The sequence below is a fragment of the Dromaius novaehollandiae genome, chromosome 8 (assembly GCF_036370855.1).
Source record: "Dromaius novaehollandiae isolate bDroNov1 chromosome 8, bDroNov1.hap1, whole genome shotgun sequence".
Lineage (NCBI taxonomy): Eukaryota > Metazoa > Chordata > Aves > Casuariiformes > Dromaiidae > Dromaius > Dromaius novaehollandiae.
Window position 1 is genome coordinate 31,599,837 of NC_088105.1, and position 16,499 is coordinate 31,616,335.

At 53.5% G+C, this 16,499-nt stretch overlaps 1 protein-coding gene across 10 annotated transcripts in view; it reads left to right on the plus strand.

Annotated features, from left to right (window-relative positions):
* MAST2 (microtubule associated serine/threonine kinase 2) overlaps positions 1-7,110 on the plus strand; it is a 205,478-nt gene extending 198,368 nt beyond the window's left edge. For all 10 annotated transcript variants that reach the window (XM_064516146.1, XM_064516152.1, XM_064516147.1 and 7 more), the window contains one exon: positions 556-7,110. In XM_064516146.1, the coding sequence (XP_064372216.1) occupies positions 556-2,633 (2,078 nt within the window). In that variant the 3' untranslated portion in view covers positions 2,634-7,110. The remainder of the gene's footprint in view (positions 1-555) is intronic.
* Positions 7,111-16,499: the final 9,389 nt, after the last annotated feature.

A 16,499-nucleotide genomic window follows, 5' to 3' on the forward strand; every position in this document is an offset into this window, starting at 1 on the left:
ATCTGGTTTTGAAGTAAAATGACAACTGCTACCAGGTTACCTTAAGGATGGATGTATTCTCATTCATTTATTCATGAAAAAAAATGAAAATCCATACATCCTTTTAAGAATGCAAGTGCTTAGCTATGTTATCCTTTTGCTTTGATGCAAATGTGTTGTAAGTTGCAATGTTTTTATAGCAGTTTGACACATTCTCTGTATTAGTTCTGAAAAAAGGAATCAAAACACTATGGAAAGGTCATATTTGAAAATTAGATTAGCTGACAGAATAAAGGGATTTGCATCCTGAGAATAGCATGGAAACACGTGGTTTATCTGCTTGGAGTTTTTGCAGAGAAAATGTTCTGGTAGCAGAATGTTTCTTCCTGTGTTCTGGTATTGTGACAATGATGTGAGTTTTCAATGGAAGCCGTAGAATATTACCTTGTAATATTACTGCAGTGGTTCATAATAGCATGGTATTTTGTGTTGCCTTTGCCTGTCGTCTTTTGAATAACTTGTTTTAATAGTCAAATATGTAATAATCCTTTTGGTCTTTTTTTTTTTCTCTTTTAGTTGGTGGCAATTCTTCCCAGAGCAGCTCTCCCAGTTCCAGTGTCCCCAATTCTCCAGCCAGTTCTGGACACATCCGACCCAGTTCTCTGCATGGACTGGCACCAAAGCTTCAAAGGCAGTATAGATCTCCAAGGCGTAAATCTGCAGGAAATATCCCTCTGTCACCACTAGCTCACACTCCGTCACCAACGCCCCAGTCCACATCCCCGCAGCGCTCCCCTTCTCCTTTACCAGGGCATTCGGTTGGCAGCTCCAGTATTATTCAGTCATTTCCAGTAAAACTACACTCCTCTCCGCCACTAGTAAGACAAATTTCTCGGCCCAAAAGTGCTGAGCCCCCTAGGTCTCCTTTGCTGAAGAGAGTCCAGTCGGCGGAGAAACTGGCTGCCTCACTGTCGTCGTCTGAGAAGAAGCTGGCTTCTTCGCGAAAGCATAGCTTGGATATTTCTCATTCTGAATTTAAGAAGGAAATGCTACAGAGGGATCCTAGTCTCCAGAGCTTACAAGAATCTGCGAATGAAACAACAGGTGGAAAGCTTGGACTAGCGGAAAAGGGGATGTTGCAGAAGCCAGGCTCCAGGAAGCTGGGTGCTATTCGACAAGACAGGGTGGAGAGGAGAGAGTCTCTGCAAAAGCAGGAGGCCATAAGAGAAGTAGATTCCTCAGAAGATGAAACGGATGATGGTTCAGAGGATAGTCAGGATGGAAGAAGACTGGACAAGCCACCTGACAATGGAGACCAAGGCTCCGATTCTTTTAACGAGGATAAGTTTTCCTCTAAATTGGAAAGCAAGGATAGTATTGAAGATGATGCCTTTCTACCCGAAGAGCCAAAAGGTACGGAAGATTTGCAGAAGGTAAATAATCAGCAAGCCAAGGCTGTTTCAGAGCTGCTGCAAGCTAGCGTGCACCCTTCCCCATCAGAGGCCCTCCCAAGAACTGCTCCAGAAAAATTAGCTAACTCAGAAAAGCCATTCCTAAGATCAGAAACAACTGCAAAGGAACATAAATTGCCAGAAAACAAAACTTTTGAGTATTTTAGTAAAGAAGACAAGTCTTATGAAGCAATCAAAGACTTAGGGAAAACTACTAGTACTCCAAAAACAATAGATCACACAGAACATATACAGTGCCCATCCATGAAACCTCTTAAACTTGAACAAGGTGACTCTTCAGGGGCCTCGTGCGGTAAGCTTGACTTGAAAGACTCTCTGCTAACAGAAATCAGTCAGAAAAAACACGACTCTAAACCTCTGCTAGCTCTTTCTCCATGTTGCATGGCAAGCGTGAGCGTTACGCTCTCAATGAGCCGCAGGGATGGCAGTGCCGAGGGTCGCAAAGAGACACTGCAGCCTGTAGAGCACAGCAGCCCCTTTCTGTCTCCTGGAAGCAGGAGTGAAACATCCCCCAAAAGTCCTAGTACCGAAAAACAGCCCAGCTTGTCCCAGACAGAGAGTGTTTCAGCTGCTACCAAAATGAGCCAGGGCAGTGCCCCGGGTACTGCGTCCTCGTTTCTTGTCCCCAGCGCTATTGAAAGAGCGCTCTCCGTGTCCCAGCTAGTACCGCTGGCGCAGAGCGTCTTGGGACCTCTGAAGCTCAGTATGGCTGGTTCTGGCGAGCCGGAAAAGAGGAAGGATTTACCCCGTTTGGGTGCCTCCTGTAAAGAGGAGAGGGATTCAAAACAAAAAAAGCAGGAAACTTTGCAAGCAGGACCATGTCAAGAGAGAGCCAAACCTCCTAGCACCGGCAGCCTGACCACAAGGAGCGGATCCTACACGGAGTCACTGCATGCAGCGAAGCCGTGGGAGGCGACGTGTCCCGTGGGGGCAAAAAAGGAGCCAACTTTTTGCAGTTCTAAGTCATCTGAAGCTTTGGGAAGTAGCTGCAAAAGTGCTCCGTCGAAGGAGCTCTCGCACGCTCTGGGACAGCCCGTTTTGGGGGCCTCTCCTCTGCCAGATGGCAGCACAAGGCCCTGCAAAGACGGGACTCTCAGGCAAGGAAAAAGCAAAGAGGTTGGAAGTCAGTTAAAAGTACAAGACTTTCCTCTGTCACATGATGGTGCTGTGAAGAAAACATAGCAGCATCCCTGGTACACACAGACTGGAGCATTCCCCATTCGAGATAGAGACTGCATGTTTGAATTTTGTAATATACACTAATATAAAATAGAACTTGTGTACATCTATTTTTGGGAGGGTTTTTTTCATACTGGTTTTTGTGTTTTTTTCATCCTTGCTATTCTATTTTTGTACACAGTAATGCTTGCCATTTGAGGTCTCTCTAGAACAGGGTATCTTTAAAGCAGGGCTTAAGAAACAGTTTGCTGATTTTTTCCCCTTCCTGCCCTTTTATTTTGCCCTGGGTTTAGGGCCTGTTGTGCTCTTCTCTCCAACTCCTCGTTGATTTGAGATCCCCAAAATTCGGAGTCCAAAAAAGGCAGCTTACTTTAAAATCTTTGCTTTTCAACCTTCTCTTTCAAGTGTCATTGAAATTCACAAATTTCAAGTATTTGCTCTGAATTTACAGGCCAGTTTTCTTTGACAAGGAGGACAAAATACTCTCTTGTCCCTGAGTTATTCTGGAAATACAAACCCTCTTCAATGGTACTAGGGCCTCTTTGTCACTGTAGGCATTTACCATCCTACATAAACCTTCGAGTCCCTCGCCTCCACATCCTTAGGCTAGGATGGAGGGATCAGACAGAGGGATATTCCTATCTTCTCTTTAAACCAATTACAAATATTTTTTCAATGGAATTATCAGAGAAAAACTTCCACTCTGTAAGCTGTTTTTCTGGTGGGGATTGATCGTTTTTACTTATCCTTTATGGGACACAAGGTGACTCTTTCCCCTGCATTTTTAAAATTTTAATGATATTTCATCTTCCCTTCTCTGGCTTCAGTTTGTAACTTGCCCTGCCTCAGAATAAATGACCCCCAGGAAAGGGGTGCCATGTAGGTTGATTTTAAAGTAGGGAAATTTATAGTCATGTGTTCTTCAGTATGGCTTGGGCAAAGTTACCTCGATGATGAATGAGCTTTGGAGACTTTTCCTTCTCTTGGTGAGTCTAAGTAAGTAGGGATTTTAAGGTGTTCCTTAATAGTTCTGAACTAGGGCTTGGAAAACTCAACCGAGTTTTCCAAGTCTGCCTGTTAAAAAAAAAAAAAAAAAATCCTATGAGGAGTCCTGACTCCTTGAGTTCTGTGGACAAGCTGCAAGCAGACTTCAAAACCCATGTGATATCTCAAGATTTCAGCTTTGACAGCTAGGTCATTTCCACTGCTGAGGTCACTTGGTTCCTTTAAAAATTACTATTCGCTCTTAGGTTTAGACATTGCTTTGCTTTAAGTGTGACTGGCTCTGGATAACAGTGCTCTTTGCTGAGGTTTAGATCAATAGTAATACACCAGTAAACGTGTCGAATGGTGATACCTATAGCACTGTAAGCCATTTCTTCATCCGATTAAAGGTTCCTGTCAATGAACACTCCCGTCATTTTTCCCAGATTGTGCTCAGCTTTTATTCCCGTCTTGTCTGAGTATATCTTCCTGTGGATCACCTCAGTATCTAGTGTCCTGCTCACTGGCTTACTCTGTTAGCAGCAGACTGACTGTGCAACAGTATCTCAAGGCTAAAAACTGCATCTGTTGGTCTGGTTCCGTTATACTGCTGCCTCTTCCGTTGTCTCAGCCTCTTTGAAACTTGAAGTTTTGATTCACTTTCCCAAAATGTAAATATGGTTTTTATATAGGAATATATTTTCTCCATCTCTTTCGACTTGATTTCAACTCAAGCCGCAGATCACAAAAAATCTCTGTAACCCTGCCCTGTCCCTTTCTGTATAACCATTTTTTTCTAATCTGTATCTGATTTTTGGCTGCTTGGATTTCATTTCTGGACCAAGTTTTGATTTGGTTTGAGCTTTTCTTTAACATATTTAAACTAGTGTTTACTCTGTGTGTCTGTGTGAACATGTATGGTGTTTTTAATACACTAGCAAAAGCCTCAAAACTCCCAGATAACCTGTAAATAAATCTTGCTGTGACAGTATTGAGAGCAGGGTCTGCTGGACTGTCTCTTTGCTCTTTCTGCTGGAATTCGTAGGCTATGCGTGTGCACTCGGTTTGCAATTATAAACCACAGTATTTCCACCACCCTGTCAGGGTCCTAGGTGTCTCCAGCCTTTCGAAGGACTCTTACTGATGAGTATCATTCTGTGCGGATTTTGGAGCAATAGCAAGTAGGGAACAGATTTGGCAGGATCTGATGCTTGATCTGGCTGGTTTTCTCCCCGATGGGTTGATCTACTAAAAAATTGCTGAGAAACAAGGTCTGCTTGGCGGTACAGCATAAAATAAAATTCATGGGAATAATGAAAAATTGATTCAGCATCATGATTCTGTGGTAATTTTGAAGAGGAGTCTTGAGTTTATCTCTAGAGAGTGCCTAGCCTTGGCAAGATGTAGCCCAGGGAAGTCTCTGTATAAAATAAGTAGCGAGTCCAGGGTTGCGCGAGGACGTGGTTCGACCTTGCGTGTCCCCATCTCCTTCTCCAGCGTGGAGATGCAGCTTATTCTGTGTGTGTGCTCTGAGCATCTGTGGGGGGATCTGGATTTAAAAAAGCTAAAGGGAAAAAACAAACCACTGCTCTTAAGAAAGGGCTTTTTAACCTAGCTGGTTCTGAGCATTCAGCTCAGCTCGTTAGTTGAACAAGCTTAATGGTGGGAGCAGGGGGTTGCTGGGGCTGCTGAAAACAGGCAGGGTACGAGGGGGTGGCGGTGCCAAGTGATGCTTCTTGTATCCCTCCTCTCTGATGCACGAATTTTCCAGTTTAGGAGGAAATGAAAATGCCGTCTGCATTTTACATGCGTATTAAGTCCTCTTCTGGGGCACTATAAATGAGGGGAGGGAGGACCAAAACCACGTTTTCCACGATACACAGTGTACTCTAGTGCTTCTGAACGTGTTTTCAGCACGGTACCTAAGGGCTCTGGCAGCGCTAGCCCAGGAGAGGGGTTTTGATTACGTCTGTGCTAGGACCGCTGGGGTCCTTGCGGGATGTGCAGATTGGGATGTGACCGTCTGAAGGCACCAGCTGTGTTAGCTGCTGTCTCCCTCTCTGCAGCCAGCAGTTCCAGAGGCGAATTTCAGTGTTAACTTTTTTTTTTTTAAAGATGAATGCAAAACCTTGGTGTGTCACAGCTTTCGCTGCTTTTGCCCAAATTGGCCAAAGAAGAGGTGAGATATGTATTTGGCCACCTCCTTTGTAGCTACGGTACAGTGACCAGTGCAATTTTAAGAACCTGCCTTTCTGGAAGCCAAAGCCAAACAGCGTTACCAGGAAAGCATCTATTCCTAGGAAAGCCTCATATCCCCTGTCAGTCCTGGAAGTGCTGCCATATGCCAGGTGCACTATCTTCCCGGTTGCACGCTCTTGCAAGTTTATATGGTGCATCGTAGCAAGACTTTTCAGTAAGAAGTTTGGGTTTTTTTCCGTGAAAATGTGATACTAAAGCAGAATCATACACCAGTATTTATTACTGCTAAGTATTGCTTAACTGGCTCTCCTGATAACCTTGCAAGCCTGGGGGGTGATGAGATGGTGGAAAACCCTGTATGTGAAGAGTGAGAGTGTGTTTATGTGCATGGTGGCACCGTGTAGCTTTTCCCAGTGCAAGACGTCGTGACCCGTGTTAGCTGAATGCAGCATTCAGCGAGCTGGGAATTTGGCCTCCGTAAATAACACCGAGGCAGGTTAGGTAGGAGGTAGAAGTGCGCGTGCGTGTGTGCTGTTTGGTGAGTGAGATACGCACATAACCATCCACATGTGTTGCTTTCCCGATTCGTTTCCCTGTTTCGTTCTGTTGGTTTGGATGCGTTTCTCACCTCTTGTTGCTTCTGGAATTGCGGTGCAGAACTCGGTTCCAGCCCTTGCCGCTCTTCCTCGTTTCCGCATCCAGCCCGTGCATTCCTGCACCATGCCTCCTTCCAGTGTTACTTTCCCCTTTGTCTCTTACTGTTGCAAACGAAGAGAAATGGATGATATTTATTGTAAATATTAGACTTTAGCATTGTAATGGCCACTCCTGGGTCTGAATGTCAGAGGCCTTTGGCTGCTAATATACTAAAGAGCGCTTGCTGGGGGAGTGGGTAGGAGTGAGCAGTGGTTTTGGTTTCCACACTTGCATAACGGTGTGATTTGGAGTTTTGTTTTGTTTTTTTCTTCCGAAGAGGGGAGGATAAAGTCTTTCTCTGGTTTTCTCTTACTGGATGTGAAGGATAATTCTGTACTTCTAGTAGAAGATTTGACAGAAGTGTGTGTTTACGTTGTGTTCAATTACCATATCCAGGTGGCTTGAGAGCACCTTCTAAGCTGGGCTCTGTCAAGCTGTGTCACTCAGCACTTAGCTAGAAAAGAGAAAAGTGTGGAATTTACGTGTTTTTAGAAACTTGAACAATTGCCACATAATAGCAGTGCAATAATTTTTATTCATGTTGTACCTGCATGTTGATGTTCAAATCCTCCTCCAAAATAAAAAAATTTTTTTACATAAATTCAAGCTTGTCTTCATTTCTTTTTTTTTTCCTTTTTTTTTTATTTTCTCCTCACTTTGCTCCCTGGAGAAGCTGTAGCACGGCTGTGCCTTCAGGGCCGCAAAATCGACAGGCTGTTCGGCAGTGCAGAAAACGGGCGGCCAAGTGTCTGTATATCAGGCGTATCAGGGTAAATCGGTGGGATTAGCTGGGGTTTTCTGCTCCATGGGCCAGATGCATGGGTAAGCCAAAGCTTTCGCCTCTGAAACTCAAGCCCAGAGTTTGCCCTCCTCCACCGAGAGCCCTGTAGGCGTTCAGGATCCAGTGTCAGCGCTATGAAGGATCCTGACTTTGGCTGGGCTCGGTCCTGTTCTGCCCGTGAAGAGCCGTCGGACGAGTGCGCTGCGGGGAGGAGGCCGTGGGCTGCTGGCATCCAGCTCGTCCCTCTGCAGCATGGTGGCGGCTGCTCTGGCAGGACCTCAGGCCTCGGCCTCGCTCCTCTTCCTCACCCTAGTGTCTACTCTGGTGCACGTAGTGCTGCAACGGCTCCACGTACAATAGCTGGACGTATAAATTACGTATAAATTACCAGCGGCACGGGTACAGCATGATGGTGTGGGACAGCAGGAGCCGTGTAGCCTCCTTTTGCACCCGTTGGTTAGGCTGTCTTGGCAATACACCACCGCAACCTTCTCGAGAGCAGCCCTTTGCCTTAGCATTTGGTCTTGTGAAAAGCCTCCCAAGGATTATTTCTGTCTTTGGGAACAAAAAGCTGTGGAGACACTAGTATCTGGTGGGATTGGACTTGGCCGGCTTCCTTCGCTCGGCTCTTGAGGACACTCAGACTCTCCCGTGTCCCCTTGCGCCAGCGAAGCTGCTGGTCAGAAACCTGGGCTGCAGCACGGCCCTGCACGGGGGAGTTTCGCAGTGCCTCTGCTAGCAGCGTCCTGCAAACCTGCTGTTTGTCACTGCTGATGTTGATTCGTTATAAAAGTGATATTCCTGCCCACACGAAGAGGGACATCGGGTCTCGAAGGAAGGGGAGGTGCAAAGCACCCAGCAAAAGCAAATCTCCCCTTCCATAGCATTGGACACACTATGTTCAATGGTCTTTATGTTGTACAGCAAGGCACAGGCCGGCCGTCTCTTCCCTGCGCCTGCAAAATGTGCATATTGCAATTCCTGTTTTGTTCCATTCTGCTTCAGCGCCTGCGACGGACTGGGGCTCTGTACAAGTCCCTGAAGCCTGGCGGGGCCGTGTAACGCTGCAGCCCTGCACGGTCTCTCCAGCCCCGCGCGAAACAGGGGCTCACGTTCCCCGCGTCTGCGCTGCATCACACGGGGCGAAGCGCTGCCTCCCATGGAGCGGGCCGGTGCCGGGGCTGGGACGGGAGCATCGCTCTGGTCCCGCTCACAGCGCCGGGGCAAGCTGCTGCCGAGGCAAGCGGCGGTGCGGCGGTGAGAGCTTCTTGGACGCATCATGGGACAACCCAGGTTTCTTCTGTGAGGAGTTAATAGCTAGAGTGGAATTAGCGCTAAATTTGAAGGCTGCAACTGTCCTCTATGTGTTCCCTCGGTCAGAAATAAACGTATATCAGGGCAGAATTTTGAAGATGAAATTAATAATAATAATAAGAAGAAGCGATGCTCAGCACGGGGCGGCTGGGATTGGGGTCTGCCCTGGCCGGGCGGGCCGTGGCCGCGGGTTGGCGCGTGCAGGAGCTGCTGCCGCGGAAGGAGAGAGGCCGGACGCTCATCTGCTGCCTCAGGAGGTGCCGCAGGGGCTGGGATGGGGTTCGGGGAGAGGGATGGCCGCAGAGGGGTCTCCTCTGGACGGCCGGGAGGGGGGAGGCGGTTGTAGGGCAGCTGGTGCCTGGTGGCTCCTTCCCGGGCAGCCGGGAGCGAAAGCAGCCTCCTGTCTGGCCCCGGGGAGCAAATTTCGGGCCGGAGGGGCCGGGCTGCGGAGCGCTGCTGGCGGGTTTCATGTTTAAAACACTGATTAGGGCCGACCTTGTATCCCAGGGCTTGCTTCATGGCGTCTAACGAGGGATTAGGACTGTTAAGCTAATTAGCACCCGGCGGCCGTGGGCTGGGTCAGTCCCTTCGCAGCCCGAGGTGCAGTCGCTGAACCGGTTATTGGATGGTTGTAATAAGCTGCTCGAAGGGGCCGGCTGGCTCCGACGGGCGGCCGCGCATCCCGGGCCGCGGCTTTCCCTGCGCTGGCTGGTTCAGGGCACCGGCTCCCGGCGTCAGGGGATTTTTTTTTTTTTTTTTAATTGCATTTTGCAACCGAAATTCCTCTGTAAAACAGAGGAACCCCAGAGCCTTCAAAGCCCTGGGCGGGGGCTGTGCCGCCTCCATCCCTCTGGCCGCAGGTGCCGGGGAAGGGACGAGGTGCAACCATGTCCGTGTCTCTCCAACCCGCGCGCCGGAGGCTGTTGCCTCCCTGTCCGGGGGGAGAGGCTGTTTCCCGGGAGGGCGAACGCTTCGCTCGGGTAAAATCCCCATGCGGACGAGGCCTGAACGCCACCTTTGCTCCTGCGTCAGCCCCAAACCTCTGCTTTGCGGTGGGTGTTTTGCTTGCTGGGTCAGGAGCTGCTCTGCGATTTTGCTTTATTCCCCTGCTCCAGCAGCAGCACACTGTGGCCAGGAGGAGAGGGAGGAAATGTGGAGCAGCAACCTGCTCGGTAATTCACGCTGAAAAGGTGGAGGGGGGGGGAAAATAAAATAGATCAAATTCCAGAGTCCTCCTGGAATGCAGCAAAGGGAGAAACCGATGGGCTGAACTGGCTTTTTCAGGCCCAAGAGGCCAAATGGGATGTGGAGGGAGGGCGCTCCTCACCCTGATGCTGTTTGCAGCCTGCGGGAGGGACGTGGGTCGCGGGGCTTCGGCACGGTTCGGGGCACGGGGCCGGGACCAGCGCGGCTCGTAGCTGAGCCTGGTACCTCCAGGGAGGCGGGGTTCCCTCCGGGTTTGGGTCTGTGCAGCTGATCCGCTGGGGCTCAAAATATGCAAAACGCAGGGGATAATTGGGCACCTAAATGTACCGGTTCGTTAATTAGCACCGGGCGGCTGCCTTGCAGTCACGTCCACCCACCGAGCCCGCGGCGCTGCGCCTCAGTTTCCCCTTCCCGGGATGGCCCTGCGGGGCTGCCCCTGCCCGCCAGGGCAAACGTGACGGGGCTCCGCCGGCCCCTCTGGCTTCCGCAGGCTGCGGCGGGCGGGACGGGACCGCGGTGGCAGCGGTCCCTCTGTGGCACCCTGCGCCCCGGCGCGCTGCCCTGGCCCGGCAAGTGGGGATACCGCAATGCGCAGCGGGGCCGCGGTCTTGCCGGGCTCCCCTTGCCTCCCTCCTCCCCGTCCCTCCCGCTCCCGGCCTTATAAAAGCCCCCATTGACGCTGGAGCCAGCTTGTTAATTTTGGAGCTGTAATTAACTAGGGCTCTGGTGCTCCCTACCCCCTCGGGTGTCCCGTCGGGCCCTCCCGGCCCTGCGCCCGTTCAGCATGTCGTGGTGGCAGGGGGGTCTGCTCGGCCGTGGCTTCAGGCGGCCCCCCAGCCCCTGCGTTTGCCCACACTGGCTTTGCCCCTTGCTTTGGCAATGGAGCCCTCCGTTGCTTTAAAAAAATATATATATATAGGGGGGTTTTTTTTTCCCCTCCTCCCCAAGCTCGCAGCCGGATGCGACGTGGTCCAGCGAAAAGCCGCAGTGCCGCGGTTACTGTCATGGAAAGAAAAACTTCTCTCTGGGATTAGCGCTCACCCGGTTCCCGCCTCGAGCCGAGCTGGAAGCCTCGGAGCAGCAGCAGCTCCGCAGCCGGGTGTTTTCTTGCGTCGTGTTTTAGGTTGGAGGCTCTCTGGGAGGGAGCTGGCCCTCACCGCTGCCTTTGGGCAGCACCCAGCGCGGCAGGTTCCTGCTGCTCTCTGCTGACACAGGAGCCCCCAGGGCCCTTGGTCATTCCAGGGCTTTCTTTTTTCTTTCTTCAAGTGCATTTCTAACCCCAGACTCTGGAAACGGTCAGACACTGCCCCCCCCAACTAATTATTTCTGAAATGTTGCTGTTAGAAATGCGATTTCCTTCCTGAGGGGGTATGAAACCCCACTCGTGGCCAGCAGCAGTGCTCGGGTGCCCGGCCCTGCCGCTGATTAAAAGCTGCTGTTGAGTTTGTCAGGCCTCAGCTCTGCAGGAGCTGGTCTCCGGGCTGCTGCTGGGATGCTGCTCCGTGCGGGCAGGGGCCGTGGGCGCGTGCTGTGCCCCGGCTTCCCCGCTGGGCAGGGTTGTTGCCGGGGCTCTCCGGACGTGGGGAGCAACCCGCTGCCGGGGTTGGGAGGCATCCTGCCTGTGGCCCCGCAGCGAGGCGCAGACTTGCGGGGAGGGATCCAGGCGCCTTGGGGTGGGAGGCCATGCCGGGTCAGTCCCTGGCCCTGCCAGAGGGGAATGGGCTGGGGATGGAGCAACCAGGGCAGGACAGTGGTGGAGGATCCCCTGCGGTGATGGGTGAGCGAGGATCCTGTGGGACAGGCGCCCGGAGGGCGGGCTAGCTCTGCGACGGGGGTTTATCTGTGCGGAAGTCCCTGGTGCCGGTCCCTAGGCTCCGTCTTTATGATTTGGGTTATAAGGCCATGTCCCAGCGCGTGGGAGAACCAGCACCGCTGGGTGCCGCGGGAGGCGCTGGGGATTTCAGGCACAGGACTGGAGGGGAGCACGGGGCTGGTCCGGCCACTGCCGTCCCCCTGCGCATCTCGGCCCTGGCAATATCTGCAGCGCCTTGCGCGAGTGAGCAAGGAGCATCCACCACCTTCTGTGCAAGCGGGGGGAAAAAAAAGCAAAAAACACCCCCAAAACCCACTGTTTCTGCAGTGCTGGGGGGGCAGTGGGCTGCCCCTCGCAGGTGCTCCCGGGCAGCCCCCAGCACCGGTGGAGCGGGCTGCCGGCCCTGCGTGCTGCCGATCGCTTCCAGATGCAGCGGCGGGCAGTGGGGCGCGAGGGCCCCTCCAAAGGCAACATCCGCCGGGAGGCAGCCGGCGGGGCCGGGGGAGGTGGGGGGGGGGGTTATTCCCTCGGCGCTGGCCGGGCTGATGCTCTTTCTCCATGTCCCCTCCCAGCGCCACTCACCGTCGCTATCTGGGAGGGTTTGCCCTGAGCCGTGCGGGTGTGCAGGTGCAGGAGGGGGCCCAGTCTCCAGTGCATTAACAGCACTTGCTTGCATCTGCCACAGCCGTCAGGAGAAGGGAGGAAAAAACTGAGAGGAAGGAAGAAAAAAGAACGAGAGCCAGGCAGGGAAAGGAAAAAAAAAAAAAAAGAAAAAACCCACCCCAAAGCCACCCCGTGCCCGGGATCAAAGCGACGTGCAGCTTGGAAGCCCTTGACAGAAATATTTCCAGGTTTATTTGTCCAAGTCGCTGCAGTGAAAGGCCGCTTTGTTCCCAGGCCTCGGCCTCCCGTCCGTGCGCCTGCCGGCTCTCCGCGGCCTTCGCTCCCACCGGGAGCCGGGCGGGAGGCTGCGCATCCCCCGGTGCCCCGCGGCCCCCCCGTCCCGGCAGGTCCCCCGGGTGGGCACTGCAGGTGCTGGGCCTGGCGGGACCTGCCCGGCTCTGGCTCGGTGGCGGTGCTTTGATCCCCGCTCGGGAGCGGCGTGACGCATCGCCGCTGCCCCGCTCCCCTGTCCTACCCGCGCGGCACCGAGGTCAGGTATAAAACGCCCGGAGCTATTTATTCCCCGAGTGATGTTCAGCCAAGTGCCCTGACATTCCTGTTCGCCCCCTCTTCCGCCCTGATTCCTCTCGTCTTCTCATGTCTTCCCAAACTTCAGGCCAAAGTTACACTCTTTTCGTTTCTTTTCTTTTCTTTTTTTTTGAAGAGCTATTTTTGTTTTCCTGGGCTGTTTCATAAGATGCACCAGCCCATGCAACTGGAATTTCCCTCAGACAGCTGCTTCTGGGTACAGGCTGCCTCTTCTCTGCAGTGCCGGGGGCAAAGCAGCTTTGGTGAAAGTACCTCTTGTCAAAAGCAAGGAGAGTCTGGGTCCCACATCCCCAGATCCCGCATCCCCAGCTCCCACATCCCCAAGTGCCATATCCCCAGGTCCCTCATCCCCAGGTGCCTCGTCCCCAGGTCCCTCATCCCCAGGTGCCTCGTCCCCAGGTCCCACATCGCCGGGTCCCATATCCCCAGGTCCCACATCCCCAGGTCCCACATTCCCAGGTGCCACATTCCCAGGTGCCATATTCCCCAGTCCTTCATCCCCAGGTCCCACATCCCCATGTCCTGCAACCCCAGATCTGACATCTCCATGTCCCACATCCCCAGGTCCTGCATCCTCAGTTCCCAAATCCCGATGTCTCACATCCCCCCTAGACCCTCCATCCCCCATCCTGCACTGAGGGCAGGGGGAGAAAGGCTGCATTAAGTCACTTAAACCCGGGGCTGATTTAAACTGAGCTGATGCAAGTGACTTTGGAGTTAAAGACATGGCCAGACCGACTGGTTTAAGTGGCTCTAAGGTGGGAAGAGAAGGTGGCCCTGGCTGAGCCCCAGCCCAGAAATCTCGGCTGGGCTTTAGCTCAGCCCGGCGGTGCAGTGGGGAAACTGTGGCGAACAGGATGAGTCTGTGCAGAAACGGGAACTGTGTCGCTGATGAAAAGTGCTTTCTCCAGGGAGGATGTTGGTGTTTCCTTTGGCAGAGCCAGGCGTGGGAGCATGCACAGCACCTGCCCGGGGCCGGCCGGGCTCTGCTCCCGGCGCGCTGGATTCGTCCCGTTTCTGTTTGAAATGGGAGGAAGGGGAAAAGGTGGGGACGCTGCTCAAGGGCTGCTGCTCCTGCTCGAAGCGGGATTGCAGTTAGCAAGCCCTGCCCCGGCCACAGCCTCTTGCGGGCTCTCTCCTGGACACAGTGCCGGCGTCGCGCCCCAGCCTGTCCGGTGCTGGCCGGTCCCAGCGCCCTCCCCGGCTCCCCGGGCTCCGGCTGTGGCCCGGCATGCGGCGCTGGGCCTGCGGAAGACGCGTGGTCGCTCGGCGTGCCTTTGCTGGCCCCGGGGCCTGCGACACACCGCAGTTAATGCTCTCCTTCCTGCCTTTCATTCCTCTTCTGGGAAGCGGCCCCTGGGGTTTTTCGGGTTGCATCACGCAGGCGAGGCCGGGCCAGCTGGGCGCCAGGCGCCCGGGCCACGGGCTGCCTTGGCCAGGGAAACGCTGGGAGCTGCCGACTTGCCCGGGGCTTTCTGCTGGCTCTGGTGGGAGCCATGTGCCCGGGACGAGGGGCTGCGGTTGGGGGCTCGGTGAGCTGGAGGACGGACCGGGGGGGGGGGGGGCATCCTTGTGCGTGGTGCCCACGCTGGTGCTGTTCTGGCACAACCGGGGCTGCTCGGGGTGAGAGGATGCATTTTTCCCTTTTAAACACTCCTGCCTGTGTGTCTGTGGCACTGGGGGACTGGTGGGGTCCGCAGGAGCAGCCCTTGCTCACCAGCCTCTCCGTTGCTCCCGTAGTCTGTGAGCTGGTGCTCAGCCTGGGAGAGACCAGCTCGCTGGTCACGGCAGCGCTGGCATCAGCAGTTCTGTGCCACCGGTATATTTTTTGGCAACAAGGGCATCACCCCTCATCGCTTTCGTGGCTTTTTTGCCAGGCTGAAGCAAGCAACGGGGGTGAGAGTTGGCTGTGGCTGCACCAGGCGCATCTGTGCCCATCGGTGTCCGGCTGCGAGGCTTCCAACAGTCCGTACTGGCGAGGTCCTTCCCGGAGCCGCGACCGCTGTCAGGGACAGTTCTGGCGGTGGGGTGGCAGGTAGCCGGCAGAGGTTGGTGCCCAGTGAGCTCTTCCTCCCTGCTCTGCCGTGTTGGCTGCCCCAGAGGGACCACAGAGCTGTAAGGCGGCTGTAAAGGATGCACTGGGCGCTTGTGCCGTAACCCCTGGCTTCTCCGGCAAAGCTGGGTTTGCTCTCCCAGGGACTATGTTTTGCCATCTGAAAATGCAGATTTGATTAAAACTCAGGGAGAAAATAGTAGCCAAAATAGAGTATTTTGGTAAGGGTGAAGTCCTGATTCTTCTGTCCTGCAAATCCTCCGTCATAATTGTGTAGATAGGGGGAAAAAAAAAAAAAAAAAAAAAAAAAAAAAAAAAAAAAAAGGGTGTCATGGGTGTGAGACTGCTACAGCTGAACCAAAACAATTATATTTTTCCCTCTTTGAAAATATTGTCCAGAGTTGAATTTTGTAGTTTAACATTTTGTTCCAATTTGGCCAAAGCCCAGATAGCAAGATGACGAGATTTCCCGCGAAATGGGGATTCTGGGTCCTTGTCCAACCCCTAATCCTCCGGTTTACTTGAAAGCTCCTGGCCCCAGCTCTGAGCTTGGACCTGATGCTCTCAGAAGGAAATGCTATGTCTTGTGTATTGCTGTGAGTGATTGCGGCTTACGGCTCTCGGCAACCGCAAAAAAATTGCCCCGTGCTTTCTCGTGCTGTGCATGAGGCCGCGGAGCTGGTGGGGAGCGCGATGCCTCCGGGTACCACATGCAACAGGTGCTGGCAGTGCACGGGATGCCCTGCACTCGGGGCTGGGACTCGAGCACGGTGGTGAAAGTGAGATGCTTTTGGGATGGTGAGATGCTTTCGGAGCAGCAGCACCACTGCTCTCTCCCTCCTGGTGCTTTGGGCCAGAGGGAAACATCTGCTCGGGGCTCCCCAAGGTTTGGCATCCTCCCAGCTCCGCGGTGGGACAAGGACATAGACATGCTCTTGGCTGGTGCCCCAGCTCTGTGGCATCGCCCTGTCCCCAAAACATGCCCCTGGGGAGGTTTCCAGCAATGACCCCGGCGGGGTCTGGCGAGAGGGTTTGCAAGGGGCCACAGCAGGCCGGTACGGCGCTCCCCTGCCCGTTTCAGCCCTCGGGCTGGTGCCGGCTGGTGAAGCCAACACCAAACCTTTGGGGCTGGGGAGGTGCCCGTTGCCGGGGGGTGGGGTTGGGGGGGCATGCGGGGGCGGCTGCCGCCCCACGATGGGTCCCATCGCCCTCCTCGGCGGCGAACCCAGAGGCCTTGCAGGAAGCGCTGCGGCGTTCCTGGGGATGGAAAAATCCCGGGGATCTGCCCTTTCTCCGAGAAGACATCTGAGCTGGGTGGTGTTTTTCTTTCCATCCAGTCAGCACGGCCGCTTGGAAATTTCCTACACCGGCTCCCGGCTGTAATATTTTCATAGCGAAGCAACCCGTCTGGCAAAGCCCTGAAAACGATTCGCCAATTAGTGACTTACATCTTTCCTGTAATTCTACCTCATTAGCCTTTATTAAAAAGAAATAAATTAAAACAACCCAAAAAAGAGGGGAAAAAAAAAAAAAGCGGGGGAAGAATCCGTCCTGAGGAGCGGCACAAAAAAGCTTCCCAATTTCTCCCCAGTGCCCTTATTGCCGCTGTCC